Below are 23,375 nucleotides of genomic sequence, written 5' to 3' on the forward strand. Positions count from 1 at the left end.
AACGATACAGCCAACGCCATCAAAACTTAGAAGAGCACACGGGGCAAAAGCTTCATGACATCGGATTTGGCAAGGCTTTCCAAAGGCATAAGCAACAAAAGAAAAAACTGACATGTTGTACTTGATCAAAATGAAACCCTTTTGTGTATCAACGGTGACTCCATCAACAGAGTAAAAAGGCAACACACACACAATGGGAGAAGATATTTGCAAATGATACACTGATAGGGGATGAATATCCAGAATAGACAATTCCTACAACTCAACAACAAAAATCAACCTGGTTATAAAAATGGGCACAGGACTTGACACATTTCTCTAAAGAAGACACAGAAATGGCCAACAAGCACAAGAAAAGATGTTCAACATCACTAATCATTAGGGAAAAGAAAACAAAAATTATGAGATACCAACTCATATCCATTAGGATGGTAACTATCAAAAAGGAAACAAAAAATCCCTGGAAGCGAATGAAGATGACAATACAACATATCAAAACCTATGGGGCACAACAAAAGCAATGTTAAGAGGGAAGTTATAGCAACTGGTGCCTACATCAAGAAATTGGAAAGGAATCAAATAAATGAGTTATCAATGCATCTCAAGGACCTAGAAAAACAACAACAAACCAAACCCAAAATTAGTAGGAGGAAAGAAATAAATTAGAGAAGAAATAAACAAAATTGAAACAAAAAAATTAGAAAAGATCAGTGAAATGAAGAGCTGGATATTTGAAAAAATAAACAAAATTGATATACCATAGCCAAACTAACCAGAAAAAAGAGGGAGAATTAATAATAATTAGAGATGAAATTATAATTAATAATAATTAGAGATGAAAAAGGAGATGTAACAACAGATACCATAGAAATAAAAAGAATCATCAGGAATTACTACAAACAGCTGTATGTCAACAAATCAGAAAATCTAGAAGAAATGGATAGATTCCTGGACATATACAACCTACCAAAATTGAGTCATGAAGACATAGAAAACCTAAACATACAAATAACCAAGATGGAGACTGAAACAGTAACAAAGACCCTCACAACAAAGAAGAGCCCAGGACTAGATGGCTTCACTGCTGAATTCTACCAGACTTTCAAAAAAGAACTAAATCCAGGGGCCAGCATTCTGGTGCAGCAGGTTAGGCCTTTGCCTGCAAAGCTGGCATCCCATATGGGTGCTGGTTCAAGACCCGGCTAATCCACTCCTGATCTAGCTCCCTGCTAATGCACCTGGGAAAGCAGTGAAGATGGCCTAAGTGCCTGGGCTCCTGCACCCGTGTGGAGACCCGGAGGAGGCTCCTGACTCCTTGCTTCAGCCTGACCTAGCTGGCCATTGCGGCCATTGGAGAGTATACCAGAGGATGGAAGACTGATCTCTCTCTCTCTCTCTCTCTGTCTCTCTCTCTCTTCCCTTCTCTCCCTCTCTCCTCCTCTTTCAAAAAAAAAAAATTAAAAAAAAAAAACTAATTCCAATTCTTGTCAAGCTATTTAAAACAACTGAAAGGAAGAGAATTCTCCCAAACTCCTTCTATGAGGCCAGCATCACCTTAATTCCAAAATTAGAAAAAGATACAACAAAGAGAACTAGAGATCAATATCACTGATGAACACAGATGCAAAAATCTTCACAAAATGTTAGCTAATCGAATTGAACCACACATCAGAAAGATCATTCACCCGTACCAAGTGGGATTTAGCCCTGGTATGCAGGGATGGCTCAACACACACAAATCAGTAAGTGTGATACAGCATATTAACAAACTGAAGAATAAAAACCAGATGAGTACTTCAATAGATCCAGAGAAAGCGTTTGATAAAATACAACATCCTTAAGCTGAGGAACAGCCCTCAGCACAATCAAGGCAATTTACAACAAACCCACAGCCGGCACCTGATCGAGTGGGGAAATGTGGGAAGCATTTCCACAAACGTCTGAAACCAGACCAGGATGCCCACTTTCACCACTGCTATTCAATACAGTCCTTAAAGTTTTAGCCAGAGCCATTAAGCAAGAAAAAGAAATTTGGAAAGAGGGGAGTCAAATTATCCCTTTTTGCAGATGACATGATTCTATAGATAGGGGAACCAAAAGACTCCACCTAAGAGACTATTGAACTCATAAAAAAAAATTTGGTAAAGTTGCAGGATATAAAATCAACACACAGAAATCAATAGCCTTTGTATACAGATAATGCCATGGCTGAGAAAGAACTTCTAAGATCAATTCCATTCTCAAAAGCTACCAAAAAATTAAAAATCTTGAATAAATTCAACCAAGGAGGTAAAAGATCTCTCTGATGAAAATTATACAACATGAAAGAAACAGAAGACACAAAAACTGGAAAACTCTTAAATGTTCATGGATTGGAATTAATAGCAAAAAAATGTCCATACTATCAAAAGCAATTTACAGATTCAATGTGATCTAATCAAAACACCAACATTTTCCTCAGATCTAGAAAAAATGATGCTGAAATTCATATGAAAACCCAAGAGACTCCAAATAGCTAATGCAATCTTAAACAACAAAAACAAAGCTGGAGGCACTGCGATACCAGATTTCAAGACATAACTTCCCCTGTAGGGAAGTTATCATCAAAACAGTCTGGTACTGTCACAAAAATAGACATGTAGACCAACAAAACATAAGAGAAACTCCTGAAATCAATCTTCAACAAAGGAGCTAAAATCAATCGCTGGAGAACATACAGTCTCTTCAACAAAGGATGCTGGGACAACTGGATCTCATGTGCAGAATTTTGAAGCAAGACCCCTAGCTTACACCTTATACAAAATCAACTCAAAAATGTATCAAGGATCTAAAGCTATGACATGATAATATCAAATTATTAGAGAAGAAATTTGGGGAAACTTTTTAAGACATCAGCATAATCAAAGACTTCTTAGAAAAGACCACATAAGCATAGACAATCAGAACAAAAATTGACAAATGGGGGTTACATCAAGCTGAGAAGCTTCTGCATAGCAAAGGAAACCCTCAGCAAAGTGAAGAGGCAACCAACAGAAAAGATTTGCAAACTATGCAACTGATAAAGGATTAATATCCAGAATCTATAAAAAACTCAAGGAACTCAACAAAATAAAACAATCCAGTTAAGAAATGGGCAAGGACTTGAACAGGCACTTTTCAAATAATTCAAAAGAAGAAATTCAAATGGCCAACAGACACATGAAAAAAATTCTCAGGATCCTTAGTCATCAGGGAAATGCAAATAAAAACCACAATGAGGTTTCATCTCATCCAGTTAGAATGCCTCTCCTACAGAAATCAACAAACAATAAATGCTGGTGAGGATGTGGGGAAAAAGATACCCTAATCCATTGTTGATGGGAATGTAAACTAGTATAGCCATTGTGGAAGACAGTAGGGGGATACTTCAGAAAGCTGAAAATAGATACACTATCTGACCCAGCAATCCTACTTCTGGGAATTTGCCTAAACAAAATGAAATCAGCACTTGAAAAAGTGATCTGTACCCCCTTGTTTACTGCAGCTCAATTCACAATAGCTAAGACATGGAATCAACCCAGATATCCATCAACTGATGATTGGATTAAAAAAAGGCGATACACACACACACACACACAGAGTGACCATCAGCTGTGGCTATGGGCTGGTGCACCTCATGCTCACCTGAAAAGCCACTGCTATCATCTTGGTCCCTATGCCCAAGAAGCTGCTGCTGGTCAGTGTTGACAATGGCCACAGCTCAGCTACACTACCGAGACCACCTCTGATGCCATCTCCGAGATCCTCAGCTATCTAACCTGTGACCTCTGCCAAGAGTCCACCGTCATCAAGTCTTCCTCTCCGGAATTCACTACCATTGCAAAAAGACTCACACTAGCGCCCCTGTGTGGAGGACCAGGGCTGCCACTGCAGCCACTACACATGTAAGAAAAGTAAAGTGAATTGAAAATAAAGTGAAAAAAAAAAAAAAAAAAAAGTGGTTCAGGAATTCCACTGTTGAATATGTACCCGAAAGAAACTGAAAATAAGGATACAAACATATATTTATATGCCCATGAAAACAGTAGCATTATTAATAATAAAAAAGCAGAAGTAACCCAAGTATAGACAGACAGATGAATAAGTAAACAAAATTTGTTGTATCTAGACAATGGAATATCATTCAGCTTTGAAAAGTAAGGAAATTCTCAGGACCAGTGTTGTGGTGCAGTGGGTTAAGCTCCTGCCTGCAGTGCCAGCATCCCACACATGTGGTGGTTCAAGTTCCGGCTGTTCACTTCCGACCCAGCTCTCCGCTAATGTGCCTGGGAAAGCACAGGAAGATGGCCCAAGTGCTTGGACCCTTGCACCCAAATGGGAGACTTACATGATGTTATTTCTTAGATTCAACCTGGCCCAGTCCTGGCTGTAGTGTCCATTAGGGGGAGAGAACCAGTGGATGGGAGATTTTTTTTTCTCTCTCTCTTTCCCCCACCCCCATCTCTCTGTAACTCTGCCTTTCAAATAAATAAGTCTTAAAAAGAAAAGTAAATTCTGACACATAGCATGAACGAACCCTGAGGTTATGTAAGTGAAATGACCTAGATACAAAATGACAAATACCATAGGATTCCACTAATATGAGGTACCTAGAGCATTCACAATCATAGAGATAAAAGGAGAATGGTGGTGCCAGGGGACAGTGGGAAGAAGGCTAGGGAGTTCCTGTTGAAGGGACACAGAGTTTCTGTTTAACAGGAAGAAAAGGATTACTGAGAGGGAAGTGGTGGTGATGGCTGCACAGCACTGTAGATAGATGCACTGTTCGGTTAGAAATGGTTAGATAGTGAGGTTCATGTTATCTTCTGCAAGAATTAAAATTTCTTAAGTGGTTAAAATGACAAATTTTATATCACGCATATGTTACCACAATTTAAAGAATTAACTAAGAATGACGTGGCTTCTGCCTTACGCGCTGTTGGATCATTCTCGGCTCAGAAGCCAGCTCCCAGGGTGAGGCAGTGAACTCGGCCTGGTAGAGAAGCCCGCCAGGGAGGCACTGGGGCTTCCTGCTGATAGCCAGCACAACTCACAGCACCGAAGCAGAGCCTGCCCCAGGCACGCCCTCAGATGGCTGTGACCCTTTTGGCTGACATCTGATCTGCCGTGTCACACGAGAGCAGCCAAGCTGCCCCTCAGTCCCTGACCCCCAGAATCTAACACATGATTATTGGCTTACGCCACTGTTGGAGTATTTGTTTTTGCTGTAGTAGATAACTAATGCAATTACTTAAGAGAACAAGTTTTAAAAGGAAGAGAAAAAGCATCTTGCAGGCATTACGCCATCGCCGTGGCCTGGGATGCCAGCAGCACACAATTCAGGGCGCGTTACCACAAGGCACCTCTTCACCGACAGGCCTCTTGGGTACTGAGACACTCAGAAGTGTGGCAAATTCGATTGTACATACAAGATACTTGACTACCATGTTGTCATTGAGCTGGCTGGCACTTGTGGCATACCACGGAGCAGGCTACACCTGCAATATGTTAACAAGCAAGTGCCGGCCAGCGCGGTGGTGCAGTGGGGTAAGCTGCTGTTTGCAATGCAGGTATCCCTTATCACAGGACAAGCTGGAGGCCCAGCTGCTCCACTTCTGGTCCAGCTCTTTGCTAACGTGCCTGGGGAGGCAGCAGAAGATGGCTCAAGTACTTGGGGCCCCCGCCACCCATGTGGGAGATCAGGATGGGGTTCCTGGCTCCTGGCTTTGGCCTGCGCAGAATTGGCATTTGCAGCCATTTGGGGAGGAGTGGACCAGCACATGGAACATCTCTCTCTGTCACTCTGCCTTTTAAATATTGTTTTTTAAAAGGGAAGCAAAAAAGTAAACTGGTGCGAAATATGGGTTGTGTGTATACTAAAATATGAAGAAACATCCTCATGAGTATATCAGAGATAGGGCGAGGGGATGGATAAAGAGCATTATTTATATGGTCATACAGCCCTAAAGGAGTTTCACTGTGGGTACTTCAATACTGATGCCATCAGGTGGAATTCACTAGGCTGACTCTTGTTTTGAGTCTTCTAATCCCCTCAACTTTGCTGATCAAAGTTCTGGAATGTGGAAGCATGTTCCAAACACAAAAAGAGTGACTACTGCTGCCATGGCAGGTTTCTGATCCATAGGCCCCAGAGTCAGGGCAGCTCCCAGCAGGAGACAAAGTTCAGATGCAACAAACGGTGAGCACACTGAGCTGTGAGTCTGGCCAATGATGAAAGACCTGATCCAGCTGCTGAAAAAAAATACCTTCCAAAAATGACAGAATGTGGGGCCAGAGTTGTGGGGTAGTGGGTAAGGCTGCTGGCTGAAGTGACACCATCCCATACGGGCACCAGTTCATGTCCCAGCAGCACCACTTCTGATCCAGCTTCCTGCTAATGTCTTGGGAAAAGTAGCATAAGATGGCCCAAGTTTTTGGGCCCATGCCACCCACTTGGAAGACCCAGATGAAGCTCCTGGATCCTGCCCAGCTCAGCCCTGGCTGTTGCAGTCATCTGGGGAGTGAGCCAGCAGATGAAGATCACTCTCTCTCTCTCTGTAACTCTGACTTTCAAATAAATAAATACATGCTTAAAAGATGATAGCGTGTGACTTCCAAAGACAGGTTTTAGTGCAAGAGCTGCCCAGGTGGGAGTCTGGTCTGTGATTATGGATCAAGGAATGAATTCGAATTCATTTGGTTAAACCACTGGGTACCATGTGCCAGTTGCAGGGGTATAAAGAGGTATGTAGGTCTGACCCCAAAGGAGGCAGAGGAGGGAAGGCATGAAAATATAAGTGTAATCGAAGTGATGTAAATGCCTTTGCCGCAGGCAAGCAGGCTGCCTGTGCCGGGCCTGGCAGTAGAAGGGCTGCAGGGGAGGAGTCAGAACTGGACTGGATCCAGAATGATCTAAAAGAACAAGTTTGCTGGATATCAATGGGAGAAAGGGAAATACTGTTGAAACACAGGTATAAAGACTCAAATACATATAGCTATATATATATTTAAAGATTTATTTATTTATTTCAAAGGCAGAGTTACAGAGAGGGAGGAACAAAGACAGAGAAAGAGGTCTTCTATCTGCTGGTTCACTCCCCAAATGGCTACAATGGCCAGGGCTGGGCCAGACTGAAGCTTGGAGTCAGGAGCCTTACTGGAGTCTCCCACATGGGTGCAAGGGCCCAAGCACTTGGGCCATCTTCCACTGCCTTCCCAGGCCCACCAGCAGGGAGCTGGATTGGAAGCTGAGCAATTGGGACTTGAACTGGTGTTTATATGAGAGGCTGGCACCACAGGCATCAGCTTAACTTGCTAAGCCACTCCAGCCCCTCAAACAGATTTCTTAAAATGCTTCCCTTTAGGGCTGGTGCTGTGGCATAGCAGGTAAAGCTGCCACCTGTGTCACCGGCATCCCATATGGGCACCAGTTCAAGTCCCAGCTGCTCCACTTCCAATCCAGCTCTCTGCTATGGCCTGGGAAAGCAGTGGAAGATGGCCCAGGCCCCTGGGCCCCTGCACCCATGTGGGAGACCCGGAAGAAATTCCTGGTTCCTGGCTTTGGATTAGCCCAGCTCTGGCTGTTGCAGCCATTTGGGAAGTGACTCAGGGGATGGAAGAGCTCTCTAACTCTACCTTAAAAAAGAATGCTCCCCCCACTTGTTCATCTGATACTAACTACAAGCATAGATCGTGGGCCAGAATCATCCTAGCTTGGTGTAGCAGGCACTTTAACTTCCCCCCCGGCCCTCAGCCAGTCCCTGACGTGCAGGTGATGTTCCCATGATGCTGCACGTCAGGCGCGCTCCTGCCTCTGCACAATTCCCTGCTGTTTTCCCTGAGTACAAAAGGCAGTCATTTGCCCTCTGCAAAGTCTGCCCCCGTTTCCTCTGGCACAGCTTGCTCCCTGGGCTCTGACGGGCCTCGACGGGCATGTTCCCTGCACTGTGACTGCTCTTACCATAACCATATCTCACCCAGTGGACCAACCGACCCCCAAGGCAGCGATTGTGTCACACGGGGCTCCGTGCACTGGAGCCCGGCAATATCACGGTCCCACACTGCTTGCTGAATGCAAAGATGAGTGAATGCCCCAAATTCCCTCCTGGGAGAGTCCTGGCTCCACCCAAAGAAAGCAAACTAGGACCCCGACCCTGTGAGGAGCTGGAGGGGTCAGATGGAAATTCACCAGGTGCAGGACTAGAAGCCCCAGGTTCCAGCCCTTCATCAGTAGGTAGGTGTTTGAATTTGTACAATCCACGTAACCTGTGTGGGTCTCACAGTTAAAGTTTTTTTCTTTTTTTAGAATTTGAAATAGAGAGCAAGAGAGAGTGAGAGAGAGAGTACGGAAGCGATCAATCTTCTAGCTGCTGGCTCCCACCCAGACATCTGCAATATCCTGGCTTGGCCAGTCCACGCCTGGGGTCGGTGAGGCCCCACCCCACTCCGTCCCATCCACGGTGGCCAGCTCAGGAGACAGCGGCCAGCAGGGGAGACTGGGACTTGGGTGCACAGCCCCGCTGCCCTGAGAGCTGAGGGGGTTAAAAGAGAGCACTCAGCAGGGGGCCTGCCAGGGGCAGAAAAGGAGACTCTAGGCAAACCAGGACCCTACAGGTCTGGAAGGTGGGGCTTGCAGGCAGAAGGAGCTGTAATGACAGGCAGCGCCTGCAAAGGACCACCGAGCGCTTTCAACCTGTGCCAAGCCAACTGAGGAACGTGAGACTCCCCCGGGGACAGCAGTCTGTGCGCCCTGGTGCCGCCCGAACGCCCGAGTGCTCCTGCAGAGTTTACGAAGCCTGTGCCGGGGAACACCAGGCACCCCACCATCTCCTTCCACGGGGCAACAGCAGGGTTCACTTGGGGAGAATCATCTGCCTCAAGTCCCGAGGCCCAGGGTTCCTTGAGTGGAAGCACGCGTGGTCCAGCCCCTGGCTATAGAAGACTGACATCTCAGGAGAGACGTGGCACGGGCATTAAGACCGTAAACTGTGCACGGGAACACACAACTCCAGAAGAGGGGAGGTCAGGGGGAGGAGCAACCTGGGGGCAGCTGGGAAAGGCTTGAGGTGTCTGAGGACTGGACAGGAGGGATGAGGTAAAGGGGCAGCAGGCCCAGCACGGGGCATGGGCCTCCGGGGGTTTGCTGCCTACCCAGGCCCTCCCCACAGCACAGCAGCTGGGAGTGCAACCGTCTAACAAGCATTTACAGCTGGCACCGAGCTGAATGCCAAAGAGCTCACGGTGAACGAGCCATTTACCCTAAGACGGGCAGTATTGGGGCTCCGTGCTGGGGACGGGGGAGGGTGATCTTCTGTTCTCAAGAGGGATGCCCCATCTACCTGGGGAACACAGGACCTCCAGCTGTGTGCCCAAAACACAGGAGGAGGAACCCGACCTCAGCTTTGATCAGCTGAAAAGGGGAGAGCGGGCGTCCCAGGGGCTGTCTCCCAGCAGTCCTTGAGAGGAGGACAGGCCAAGAGGGCTGCGAGTTGCTCCTTACTCCACAGTTTCATATTTGCCCTGCCGACGTCCGAGCCCCATTGTGTGTACTATGCACAGATGGCAAAGAAAAAACGCAGCAGAATGCAAGCAGGAGAGAGTCGGCAAAGTGCTGACCCAGCACACCTGGCAGCTGCTAAAACACAACTTCAAAGTTTGGGCTTCTTTGAAAAGCCATCAGGCGGGACCCCGCCCGCGGCCTGCTAGCCGCAGGTTCCCTGGGCGCTGCTGCCCGCCGCCACTTCCGCATGCTTGGCTCGGTTCCCTGGGGCAGAACTGCCAGCCAGGCTGGGGGGAGGGGCAGGGGAGTCTGGCAAGACCTCCCCCAGTATCCAGGCCTGGGTATCTCAGAAAATAAAATGGGTAGCGATGGGACCTGCTTTAAAAGCCCTTTGCTCTCCGTGGGGCCAGTTCTCTGACTGAGACGTGGGTAACACAGAGGCTCGGGTCCTCGGTGAGTCACAAGGCAGAGATGTCACTCGCAGCACCGCACCACAAATCAGCTCAAGAACAGCATCTGCGGCCAGTCTTTAACCCACACCAGAGGCTCACTATCTACAGATGATCCACAACGGATGATGAAGACGCCGCCCCGGAAACTCACTCCCTTAGGGTTTCTAATCACTGACCAACTTTGGGTCTTTCACACACCCTCCAGGTCAACCGTCTAGTTCCCTGCTGCCTGGGAGGGTGGCTGTGAGCCACATATGGCTTGGGAGCATCTGGCTTGTGGCTGGTGTGACATTCTGGACCCCACTGGCCCAGGGTCGCATTCACCAAACCTTCACTGAGCACTTTGTGTGGGGGGGCGCTTGAAGGACAGAAGGAAGTGTAGTGTAGGACTGGCCCCTGTCCTTCAGTGTGCACACTCTAACAGGGATGGTACAACAGCACGCACACAACTGCAGCACAGAGACTGCTAAGTGTCAGGGGAAAGTAATGGCGTAGGGTTGGTGTGCCACACACTGCGCTTCCCTCCCCTCCCCATCACTGAGGCAGGGGAGTGCCGGAAAGTCTCTCCAATCCAGCACAGCGAGGACAGAGAAACTAACACAGGAAAGCTGAGCACCACAAACACACAAAGCGGTCCAACTCACCAACAGAAGGTGGCTGGGCGTGAGGATGGCGCGACCCTGCACTGGCGGCCAAGGGCGTCTGACACCCTCCCACTCTGCTGGCTTCTAGAAGCGGCTCTGAGCACCCCTCAGGGCCCGCAGGCCAGAGAGGAGGATGTAGGGGGCCGGCAAGTGCTCTGCTTTTTCCTCTTTCACACCTTGCTTTGCCCATCAGATTGAGGAGGGCTTCTTGCTTCTAAGGCACTTTGATTTTGGAAAACCAGAATGGCCTGAGCAAAATCCAAAGAAGCAGTAGGAATTAATGACTTGGGAAATGTGTGTGTGTGTGTGTGTGTGTGTGTGTGAGAGAGAGAGAGAGAGAGAGAAGAGAGAAAGGGGGAAGAGAGAGAGGAGAGCGGGGGGGGGGGGTGGGGGGGCAGGGAGAGAGAGATGTGGGAGTGTGTGTGTGTGTGTGTGTAGACTGTGATCCCGATGGAGAGGAGAGAGGAGCCAGGGCATTTTTCTCTAGTGTTCAGTTCATGGTGATGCAAAGGGCTACACAGACCATTCTCTAGGAATTAAAACTGTACACCTGGCCAGAGCTTCCTTTAAATGCTATCTCCTACAAGCATGAGTCCAGTGCACGTGGAGTGGAAAGATGAGAAGTCTGCCTGAGGTCTGCCTGGGGGCTTGGGGAAGGTCGCAGGAGGCTGAGTTGAGCTGAGCTCCACAGGAGAACAGGACGTCCATCATTCTTTCCCTTACTTAATTTTTGTTTTTTATTATTACATGCCTACTGTTTACCTAGATGCTAGGATATAACTGTGAATAAGAAAATTCACATCTTAATGGAGGAGTGACCAAAAGCAAACAGTGAACTAACAGGTAAGTCCCACAGAATGGAAAATTTGAGAACATGGTCATGGGCAAAGATAATAGACTTTCAAGTAATTCTTATATTTACTCTTTTTTTGACAGGCAGAGTTAGATAGTGAGAGACACAGAGAGAAAGGTCTTCCTTTTTCCGTTGGTTCACCCCCAAAATGGTTGCTACAGCCGGCGCGCTGTGGCCAGCGTGCTATGCCGATCAGAAGCCAGGAGCCAGGTGCTTCTCCTGGTCTCCCATGCGGGTGCAGGGCCCAAGCACTTGGGCCATCCTCCACTGCCTTCCAAGGCCACAGCAGAGAGCTGGACTGGAAAAGGAGCAACCACAACAGAATCCGGCGCCCCGACCGGGACTAGAACCCGGGGTGCTGGTGTAGCAGGTGGAGGATTAGCCTAGTGAGCTGCGGCACTGGCCTATATTTACTTTTAATTTAAAACTAAAAATAAATTTATGGTGTACAACATGCTGTTCTGGAATATATAATACATTGTTGAGTGGTGAAACTGAGCTAATTAACTAAAATACCTAATTATTGTTCTTGTGGTGAGAAGTTGAAATCTACTCTCAGAGATTTTCAGATATATAACGTTATCATTAACTACAGTGACCATGTTGTGTACCACCTGCTTGTTGCTGATCCCCGGGATGGGTGGAAATGATGTGTGAGAAAGGCAGATGGGGACCAGGTGCAGGTGTTCTCCTTGGAAGCCAGGCCAATGTTTTTTGCTTTTCAGACTGTGGAGTGTTGCAAGGTCTGTTTTTTTTTTTGATCCTCAAAATTTTGTTCTAAGTATTCAAGTTCATATAATGTCAATACCAAATATATTTAAAATAATAAAACAAATGAGAAAGACTTAGACTCGAGAGGTAGAGGCCTCACTGTGTCATATTCCCAAGCTGCATTCTCTAATTTACCCCCAACAGTAATAAAGCTAATATTGTGCAGATTTTTTTTCCTGTAATTTCTCATTTAGTTGTAAACTTGTAAGAAATCAGGGCATATGATTAATTATACAGCCTAAACCCCCAGCATCAACTTCTGGGTTTTCTTAAGTTACAAAAACTTAAACAAAACAAAGTCTCTTTATAGACAGAGCCACTTTGATTATGGATATCATCATGTGAAACTCAGCATTTTAATTAACACATTATTTCTAATGGGAATATTCTGCTCTAGCCAGACTGCTTCCCATTCATTGCTCCTGAAAAGCCCTTAAACTGTACATTTGTCCTCTGCTTGCTTCTCCAGCCTGCACCCTGTACTCAACCTAAGACTGCATGTACGTGCACAGCCCCATCTTTTCTCCGTGTCTTCCTGCAGTGCCTCTTCTGAACTGGGCACTCCTCCGAACCTGCATGCCCCCTGCCACCCCTCACCTTGCACTGCTCGGGCAACAGAAACCTCGGCAGGTGGAGGACAGTGCTCCCTCGGCTGTCCTGCTGAGCTGCAGGCTCTGTCTCTGATCCCAGAATGCGACCATCTCTTAACTGATCAACTCTGCCTCTCAGTGGATCCCATCCCACCCACTCTTCCAGATTCCGCTCCCACCTTTGCTTTTCCGTGAGGGTTTTGCCATCTTCCCCAGGCACAGTGATCACTTTCGCCCACGTGGAGTGAGATGCTCCTGTTCAACAGTGAAGCACCCACTGTGTCACAGAACTCGCAGGAACAACTGACACAGTTGTTAATGCTCCTCTTGAGGACAGGGATCCTTCAGGACCCAGCCCAGCACCGTGCATTCAGGTGTTTGACCTGAATGTCAGGGTTTGGGGGGGGGGGGGGTACACGACATAGTTCCAAAAGTACATGGAAAATGGAATTAGAAAGTAAATTAATTTTGGTACACAAGAATTTGACATCCATGAATAGCTTTTTCCCCCCATAAGATGCATTTTTTTGGACTGTTTGAGACACTTCCTTATACTTGGGAACACTAAATACAGGCAGGGCACTTCAGTTACTCGGTTTCCCTCGGTGCGCCAGAAGAATGTGATTTGATTTCCTCAAGCCTTTGAGGACACCCCATTTATTAACCTCCTCTGCGGTCTCCTCACCTGCTGCCCCAGAAAGCCTACTTTCCTCACCCAAGTCCTTCAATGCTGTAGTTGCATCCTTGAGATACGCCCCTATTTCAGTCTCATCACAGAAAGACAGTACAACTTGTTTATAAAAAACAGCCCCCAACCAGCATGGGGGCACAGCTAGTTAAACCGCTGCCTGTGATATTGGTATCCCATGTGGGCATCAGTTCAAGTCCCAGCTGCTCCACTTCCAACCCAGCTCCCTGCTGGTGTGCTGGGTGGACAGCAGAGAATGGCCCAGGTACTTGAATACCTGCCACCCATGTGGGAGACCTGGATGGGGTTCCAGGTCCCTGGCTTCCACCTGGCCCAGCCCTGGCAGTCTAACCATTTAGATAGGGAATTAGAAGATCGAAGATCTCTTCTTCTGTCTCTGTCTTTCTCTGTAACTCTGCCTTTCACATAAATAAATTAATCTTTAAAAAAATAAAATAAAAAGCAGGCCAATGTGTTACTGACTACTGGCTTTGAAGGCAGATTAATACAGGTCTCATCCTGATAAATCATGGGAACCATGGCTCGTCCCCTTGCTGCTTCTGCAGCATGAGAGCCGTCCAATCAGGACCAGAGTTCTAGTGTTACCACCACTGAACACCTGGGCCCTCTGTGTTGCAGCTTCTGAACCCCTGAGCTCTCGTCCTCTACTAGCCTTGCTCACGTCCCCCAGAAAATGCTGGCTTCACATTTAAAGTCTGCACTTCTTTCTTCCTTCATGCACTTGAGAGGGAGGTGAGGGTGAGGGTGAGGGTGAGGGTGCGGGAGCGGGAGCGGGACGGGGACTTTTGTCATCTTAGCCTCTTAAATCCTAGGACTTATTCTTGGAGAGCTGCACTGGGTCGGTAAGATGCTGAGAGTCTCTTGGCAGCGGGAAGGGCGGGGAGTAGGAGGAGATGCTCGGTGGAAGGCCCCGGTAAGCGGGCCGGCCTTCCCTCCGCGTCCAGGCGGTGTGTGCGAACACACCGTCAGCCTTCCCCGACTGGAGTCCGAGAGACGGGCAGCGCTTCCTCACCACCGGGATGCTTGCCAAGCTCTTTCAAGGCTGGCAAACCCCAGCTCACTGCAAGGGATGGAAGCTGACAGGAAAGTCATGTGAGGAGAATTAAAATGAAGGATAAATGAAGCAATTCTGATAGGTTTCCAATTCTGGAAATGTATTCATTCAGCTTAGCACATGGAGCTGTCACTTGGGCCTCTTAAAACCAAGATAATCATCAATTTTGGGTCAATATAAAATTACCAAGTGGGGTCAGCATGGTGGCGCAGTGAGGCAAGTCGCTGCCTTCAATGCCAGCATCCCATGTCAAAGCACAGTGACCAAGTTGCTGCCTTCAATGCCAGCATCCCATGATCCCACGTCAGTGCGCCCGTTCGAGCACTGGCAGCTCGGTTTCTGCTCCATCTCCCTACCAATGAGACTGGGAAAGCAGCGGAGGAAGGCTCAAGTGCTTGGGCTCCTGCATTTATATGGGAGACCTGGATGGAGCCCTGGCCATTGCAGCCGTTTGAGGAGTGAATCAGTGAACAGAAGCTCTCTCTCTCTTTCCTTTTCAAATAAATGGTCTTTTTAAAAATTACAACATGAAGAGTAATATAAGAACCTCTTACAGTGAGTCTGTGAGTGCTAATCCTAAGGCAGGAGAGGCAAATTAAACTAGAAAAGCTGACACTGGCTAACAACAAAGCCTTGTGCATTTTCCAATTCTTTCGCTCCTAATGCCAGGCTCCAAGTAATTCTGCACCCTTCTTTGCCTAGGTCCTGATCTGACATCCAGCCAGCTATCTCCAGCACGTTACTCTAAGCTTACCAATGTTCCCTCAGTGAGCAGAGCCCAATCATTCTGGCCTTGGTGCCAACTACGATGGCACTTGGCTCTCTTGGGGAACGAGGAACTGTACAGTGTCTGAAGCCGTGCAGGGTACAAGCTTTGAGAGACCACATGGCTGGCTGAGAACTTCCCACAGCACTACAGGCCTTTGTCACTTACAGGCTGGAGACATTCGACTCGAAGGGAACAAGTGGTGAGAGTTAAGACAGGAGGAGGAAGGCAAGGTAAACTTCATTTTGTGGGAAAGGAGGAAGGAGAATAGGAGTGAAGTATCACATGAAAGTATTTTGTTTTTTTAGCACCCCACCCCCCCAAAGTGGTTTCTTTTTGTGATTGTGCTCTTTGGCTAGAGAATGTTGTTTATATAACAGGATAAAGTACAAAATTATAAGCTCTGAACTCCTCCAGAGAAAAGCTCTCCCAAAGCTCGACCCCCAGGATGGATGGAAACTCTGAGTGTTCACTGGCTGGGACACTGAGCTGCAATGGAAATTTCGACATTCAGAAGATAGCAGAGAGGAAGGGCCCGCTGAACAGCAAGAAGTCACCAAAGGGTTACAACAAAAAGAAAGAGTCTCTCGGCTGCAGCCTGCTGCTCTCCATCCTCCCTGGCAAGGCGACGTCTCGAGGCACAGCTCCAGGAGCCCACTGCACAAGGGCCATGCCGCCTTCATCTACAGCGGGTGGGAAACTGAGTGGTGTAGCAGGATTACATCCCAAGCAAGTCCAAACTGAGTGTGTGTGTGTGTGTGTGTGTTTCTGAAAGGAACTAAGAGTTACCAAGAACCTATACCAAACCCAGGCACAATGCTGGCTACTTTCAAACACACAACACTTACTAAAATTTAATTAGGTAGGAATTACTATGTAAATTTTTTAAAAAGATGGAGAAACTGTGATTCAGAGAAGTGATCTGCCCAGGCTCACAGACTCTATACGGCCGACCCAGGCCCGTGCAGCTCTGATGTCTACTGTGCTCTGCACCCTTCCCAGTGAGCATGGGGGCCCATTTCCTGTGAAATTCACATGCCTTTAGAGAGAGAAAAGCATGTGAGGCTAGGCCCAGAATAACTCCCTTGTGCAGAGGCAAACAATGGAAGCAAAACGTTGCCACTTTGTTCATGGAATAATTTTTGTAGTACTGTGGGACTCTGTTTTAAATCCATACATACCCTCCCCCCTTTCTTTAAATGTTTCAAAAACACATAATTTTATATTTGCCATCTTAACCAATTTTGTATGCACAGTTCAGGAGTGTTAAGTACATTCACATTGTTCTAAAACAGATCACTACAGTATTTTCATCTTGCAAAACTGAAACTCTAAACCCATTAAACACGCATTCCCCTCCTCTCCTCCCCCAGCCCTTGGCAGCCTCCCTTCTGCACTGTATCTGTGATGCTGGCGACTTTAGGCATCTCGTGTGTGTGTGCTCACACGTTACCTGTCCTTTCCTAAGAGGCTGGCTTAGAACACTGTCCTTGAGGTCCATCCAGGTGTAGCACAGCGAGCGACAGGACGGCAACCTCACCCAAGGTGCTCAGTCTCTTCCTGCTAGTTGCCTGTGCTCTGTGGTGTAGACCTGCGCTCTCTGCCACCCACCACTGCTCCCGAATCAGCCCCTGTGCAGACGACGCCCTCTCGCCACTAGATGATAGTCTCCTGGTGATCAAACCCATATCTCCAAGGTCTTTTAGACCTGACACATGACCCAGCAGGTGGCTGACGGCATGGAAGACGGCCCGGAGAGTAAACTCAATGAGATAGGGAGGTGCTGTTTTCTTCACTACTAACTAGCAGTTAACACAGTCCTGACACACAGACAATGCGCAGGACAGATTTTTCAAACAAATGAGCAAATTCAGTTTTCCTAAAGACTGGTTGGGAACAAAAAGATGAGAAGTCAGAGACCCAAATCTCCAGCAACACTTCTAAGAAATAATCCAAAGGAAGAGAGAAAAGTATTAGCTACACCAGAGTTAGCAGCTCTGAATTACATGCTCCCAAAGTTCTGGAAAGCAGGCTGCCAGACTATTTATAATCTATTACTTGAGGTAAGAGGGCAGGGGTAGGCGTCTGGCATAGTGGTCAAGATGCCGGCATCTTCGTATCAGAGCGGCCTGGGTTGCAGTCTTGGGTCTATTCTCTTTTTTTTCTTTAAGATTTATTTTTATTTATTTGAAAGACAGAGTTACAGAGAGAGGTAAAGACAGAGAGAGAGGTCTTCCATCCATTGGTTCACTCCCCAGATGGCCGCAAAGGCCGGAGCTGTGCCTATCCGAAGCCAGGAGCTTCTTCTGGGTCTCCCATGCTGGTGCAGGGGCCCAAGGACTCAAGCCATCTTCTACTGCTTTCTCAGGCCATGGCAGAGAGCTGGATCGGAAAAGGAGCAGCCGGGACTAGAACCAACGCTCATATGGGATGCCGGCGCTTCAGGCCAGGGCTTTAACCCGCTGCGCCACAGCGCCGGCCCTGGGTCTACTCTCAATTCCAGCTTTCCGCTAACATAAACCCTGGAAGGCAGTGGTGATGGCTCAGATCCACAGGGACCACAGGGTGCTTGGGTCCCTGTCACCCACGTGGGAGACCCAGATTTAATTCCAGGCTCTTGATTTTGGCCTTGGCCCAATCTCACCTGTGATGAGCATTTGGGGGCAAATGAGCCGGTGAGAGATTTTCCTCTCTCTTGAACGAAATAAATAGATTTTTAAAATTAAAAATAAGATTTAGAGGGCAGAGCAACATTATAAATGGCTAAATTCTCAAGATTTCTCATTCTCCAATGGGTTTACAGTCCTCACGCAGGTGCTCACGGGGGGCGGGGCAGCCAGGCCAGGCAGCTATGCCCGCATCGTCCCGGCCTGTCACAGAACATGGTAAGAAATTCACGGCTGTGCTCTTCCTGTCAACTTCCCCCACCTTTAATATCGAGGAACAGACAAATCCCCAGGATGCGTGTGTGAAAAAGCCAGAGATGGATAAAAATAATTCAATGACAAATGCTGGAAAAACACACAAAGGGGCAGAAGCCAGACATTCGTGGGATTCCCTGACAGCTTGATCCACAAGGAAGGGCTGGACTGGAAAAAGCCAGGGCCTCAGGTTCCTGCCAAGCTGTCTGAGGCCCTGTCCTTCCCAGCTCATTCCAAGCAGCAGCCAAGACTTTACAGTAACCCTTCCAGGTCTCACAAGACAAACGCAGTGCGAGGCCACGAAGTGCTCCTCACCCAGAACGTTCTCCTCCCAGGAGGCCCGTCTCCACAGCGGGCTGGCAGCCGCCGGGGGATGCCTCTGCCCATCCACTTTGAGCTCCTAATGACCCCGGGGGCTCAGAAAGGGGACAACGGAAGAGACAGCCTGAAACAGCTAACCTTTCTCGCTGGCTAAGGAGAAGCTGCAACACCCGGGTATCAGCCTCTATGGAGTAAAACATCAGCGCAGGGAGGAAGGTGGCCCACGGGCAGTACCTGCACGCTGGAGTCCCCGTTGTATAATTCTAAGTCCTCCTCGCTCGGAGACACACCTCAGGCTTCTAGACATGTGACTGTACTTGGCCCCGACCGCTTTCTCTTCTGGAGAATGGCCTGCAATTAATCTCACTTATTACCTCTGAAAAGTAACAACAGAGGAATGGCTGGCCAAGTCCAACTCCAAAGTGTCTAGGGAACTGCAAGCTACATGGCCAGGCCTCAGACTGTCTGGGCAAGTCGTGGGCTCTTTGCCTTCCTCTCCCACAACAAAGCCTGGATGGGGACTCCAGACAGACCAAAGGAACCAAGGGATTTGAGGAGCTGGGCTGAGCTCACACTGACCCAATGGGAGACGACAGCCCTGAGGCTACATTTGGGGTGGTTTCAAAACAGCCAGGGGGGAAGAACAAGGTTGTCTGGTGAGAACTTGTGTGATCCATAAAATCGAGAACAATAGCAACACAACGGGGAAATGAAAAATAACACTATTTGCAGAATTCTCGTGAGTCACCAGTTTTCATTCCTGTGGCTCCCAAGTCCCTGAGTTCCCCGGCATGCGAGGACGAAAGCACAGCCAGGCGCAGGATTCTCTTTACCTCTTCTTACAGCTCCGTGAACTGGCAGCGCTTCTCAGCACTGGAATCCACCGCAGGAAAACTAGCAGAGCACCTTGGTGTGTACTTAGCACCCACTTCCAGAGAGGTCAAAGTGCTTTCGAAGCAATCTCAAGGCTCTCAACAGGCCAGTTTATATGCAAGTCTGCTTGCTCAAGACGAAGCTTAAATGCATAGCTCAGTCACTTAGTGTCAAAGCCAGCTACAAAACTCACATCTCTCAGCTACGAATCCCATACCCATCCAGCTTAGTCACTCCTGCTGCTAAAGGAGGAACACCAAGAGACTAAATAAATACCCACAAACCAGTGACTTAGCAGGTAGAAATGGAAGTCAGTGCCCGCTGCAGGTCTGGCTGTGACCCACATCACAGCCAGGTCTGGAAGGACCTCTTAGTGCTGCCTTCATGCGCATCCCTCTGGGAATTCCACGTGGACCTGGAATCCCCAAGCAGAGCCTCCAAGCTGTTTCGGCAACCAGAGGTTATTTGGGGGCAAAGGAAGATTTCCCAAGGCCACTCTGAAGAAGTGGGCCTTGTGCTTGGGAGGCAGCGGAGAGGGGGCTGCTGGGAGGACCACTACTGCAAAAAGGGAAAGGACAGGCAATGTCAGGGAGGTGGCTTTTGACTGCAAAGGCCCTGGAGCGAGCCCTGAACTGTGCCACGGCAGCACAGCACCAAGGGCACAGCCTGGCCGGGAGAAGCCGCTCAGTGTCAACCTGTCTGGCTCCGACCCTGACAGATCTGCCACCTTCGGTCTCCGTACTAACAGGTGCCACCAAGAGAAAGCTCCGAGCCTGGCCATTCGTAACTTCATTAAAAGTCTGGGTTTTTTTCTCATTCCATCTACAAGTATACAAAGCGCTAATACTCTTCTTCCCCAGAATGCGTAGTTCTGACATTTTGTTTACAGTACGGAAAATGCCTGTAGCCTTGTCATACAAGATAATATAGCCAAGATTGCAGTGAAAATGTTTTCCATAGAAACAAGGCTCTGATTTGAAAATGAAAATGGAATATTTGGAAACATTTTACATGGAAAATCAAGCTCTGTGGTATAAACAGAGTTTCTTTTTTACGACTGTGTTTTAGGAACGCGGTTACTCTGCAGATTATAAATCACCCAACAGGCTGCTCCTGCGGAGGCTGTCTTGCCTTGATTCCCTCTCCTGAGCGTCTCTTCGTCCCCCATTGAGATGTTCCTTCCCACCCTGCCCACAGTGATGCATGGGGATGAAGGACGGGGACCGGCACACGACGTAACGTGCTTACATTTCTGTTGCAGCCCAGGCAGAGTTCCCGATTCGCAAATGAGATCCTGGAGGAATAACCCTTACTTAACAACAATTAGATATTTCCTCCATGCCCAAAGCCTCCATGTCTCCACCAAGCTCAGGGCAAAGCAGGGTATGTGGCAGAGGCAACTTATCTCAGCTGGTCCGAAGACATCACTGGGGTGGTCAGGTCGCTCTCCAGAGCTTGTGGCACTCAGGCGCTGGTGTGATTTAATGCATACTTGACGCCCCTTGAAGATGTGCTGGGACTCCATCTCTTACTTTTTTTTATACAGGGGCACTTAAAATATGGAGACCAGAACTCTGTACAGTAGTTTCTTTTCAGTTCACAAGTTGCTTCCTTTATGGCCAGAACCTATTTGGAGTTTACCCTCTGCCATATCTCTCAATTACATACAGGAAATATTCCCAAACAAACATTGCTTGGGGAGGTCTGATTTTAAAAACATATACTAGGCCGGCGCCATGGCTTAACAGGCTAATCCTCCGCCTTGCGGCGCCAGCACACCAGGTTCTAGTCCCGGTTGGGGCGCTGGATTCTATCCCGGTTACCCCTCTTCCAGGCCAGCTCTCTGCTATGGCCCGGGAAGGCAGTGGAGGATGGCCCAAGTCCTTGGGCCCTGCACCCGCATGGGAGACCAGGTGAAGCAACTGGCTCCTGGCTTCGGATCAGCGAGATGCGCCGGCCGCGGTGGCCATTGGAGGGTGAACCAATGGAAAAGGAAGACCTTTCTCTCTGTCTCTCTCTCTCACTATCCACTCTGCCTGTCAAAAAAAAAAAAAAAAAAATACTAGATGGAAACATAAAAATTAAGTATGTCCTTCAAAAACAGAGTCCAATATAGGACAAGGTATAAAAAAGAGCTAGCAGACAAGGGTAAGATGTCAAGTCAGTACATGAGATTGTTGATCAGAAAGAAAGATTACAGACAATGATTTAGAGTATAAGTGCTCGTTCTTTTACTCAGAAGTGATTTTCCTAACTGCATCAGAAATTTCCTTTTCATCTGATTTTCCTGACAACTGTCTTACAAAGTAAAACGAGGACCAGGGGACTTAGGTGTGGAAAGGGTATGTGCCATGCTGGTGTCTCCGTACAGAACTCAAGGTGGGGAGGGCTTGCTGGGGACGCATGCCCTCCCCGCGTAGCCAGACATGAGCTCCAGGGCCCCACACATACCTGCTTCCGGGAGGGCTGGAGTGGTTCTCGGGAGCGTGAGGGTCTGGCTGTATGGGCCACGTTGGCCCCCCAGGACTGATGATGGGTCTGAGGGTTGGGGGAGTTGAAGTACTACTTCTGTTCATGACGCCGCTTGCCAAATTCAGGTTTGTCACCTAGAAATGGAGGAAGGGAAACAACCTGATTTTACAGAGCTTTAGAAAAGTAGCATTAAAAACATGTGGGAACAATCAAGGCAAGTCCAGGAGATGCTGACTCATCCGAACTGAAGCAGGGGCTGTGACGAGGGCACCCGGGAGAGTCGGCTGCCGTGCACACAGAGCACAGGCGATGGGCCAGTGCCAAGTCAGCAAGAATTCACTCTGCTCCTACCGTACCAAGGCACTGGACTGTGCCAGTGCCGCGAAAACCATGGGCAACACAAACAAGGATGCACATCAAATCCGCACTTTGCCAGGCAACATTCCAAAACACAAGGCAAACACCTAGCCTTTCTGGTCCTGTTTCCTCAACCGAAAGTTCCAGATGCTCAATAAATTTCAGTTATAATTAATCTTTATCATCACACATAAAGAACTCATTGATTCAGAAAAAAAGACAGAGGCACGGCAGGCTAAGCTGCTGCTTGTGACGTCAACGTTCCATGTCAGAGTACTGGTTCAAGTCCTGGCGATTCCACCTCCAGTCTAGATCTTGTTTCTGTGCCTGTGAAGGCAGCAGAAAATGGCTCAAGAACTTGGGTCTGCCACCAACGGAGGAGACCAGGATGGAGTTTCTGACTCCTGACTTCAACCTGGCCCAGACCTGGCATTTGCAGTCACTCAGGGAGTGAACCAGAAGATGGAAGTGCTTGCGTATGCTTGCTGTCTCGCTCTCTCTCTCCCATCCCCCTCTCTGGTCACTCTCACTATGCCTTTCAAATAAAAAAATCAATGTTAAAAACAAAAGACAGTCAATAGAAAAATCTTAAACACTGTCAATAGAAAAATATGCACTGACTTCAATAATATACAGAAAAGACCAATTACATTTAATTGTACCGCAAAATGTCAATTAAACATTAACAACTTGTTATTTCAATTGGTAAATGTAAATAAGAAAGTAGAGCAGATCACAAATAAACACAAGTTAGATGATACTACTTTTATGTGTCACAGCAATATATAACCATAAAAAAGATACTATCCAGCAATGGTAAGTGGTGAGATTCGATAAGTAATTATACCATAGGTGTGACGGCAGATTGGTAGAACCTTCCTAGAAATTAATTTGGCAATATATTACTAAAATAAATTACATTTGTATACTTTGATGCTACAATCTAGTTTCTAGAAACTATGTGGAAAAGCTATTGCCTTTGATTAATGGTGGTGACTATTGTAATGCCTGTCAATGACTGTCAGAGCCTAGCAGGTGCCCTGCTCTGTGTAAACAGCACTCTACACACATCTCA

At 47.7% G+C, this 23,375-nt stretch overlaps 1 protein-coding gene across 8 annotated transcripts in view; it reads right to left on the reverse strand.

The window, feature by feature from the left end:
- The window catches only part of TTLL5 (tubulin tyrosine ligase like 5), a 279,228-nt gene that overhangs the window by 98,763 nt on the left and 157,090 nt on the right, over window positions 1-23,375 (reverse strand). For all 8 annotated transcript variants that reach the window (XM_062181756.1, XM_062181755.1, XM_062181758.1 and 5 more), the window contains one exon: window positions 21,923-22,077. In XM_062181756.1, coding sequence (XP_062037740.1) covers window positions 21,923-22,077 — 155 coding nt within the window. The remainder of the gene's footprint in view (window positions 1-21,922; window positions 22,078-23,375) is intronic.

Source organism: Lepus europaeus, chromosome 22, assembly GCF_033115175.1.
Source record: "Lepus europaeus isolate LE1 chromosome 22, mLepTim1.pri, whole genome shotgun sequence".
In the NCBI taxonomy this organism is placed as follows: Eukaryota; Metazoa; Chordata; class Mammalia; order Lagomorpha; family Leporidae; genus Lepus; species Lepus europaeus.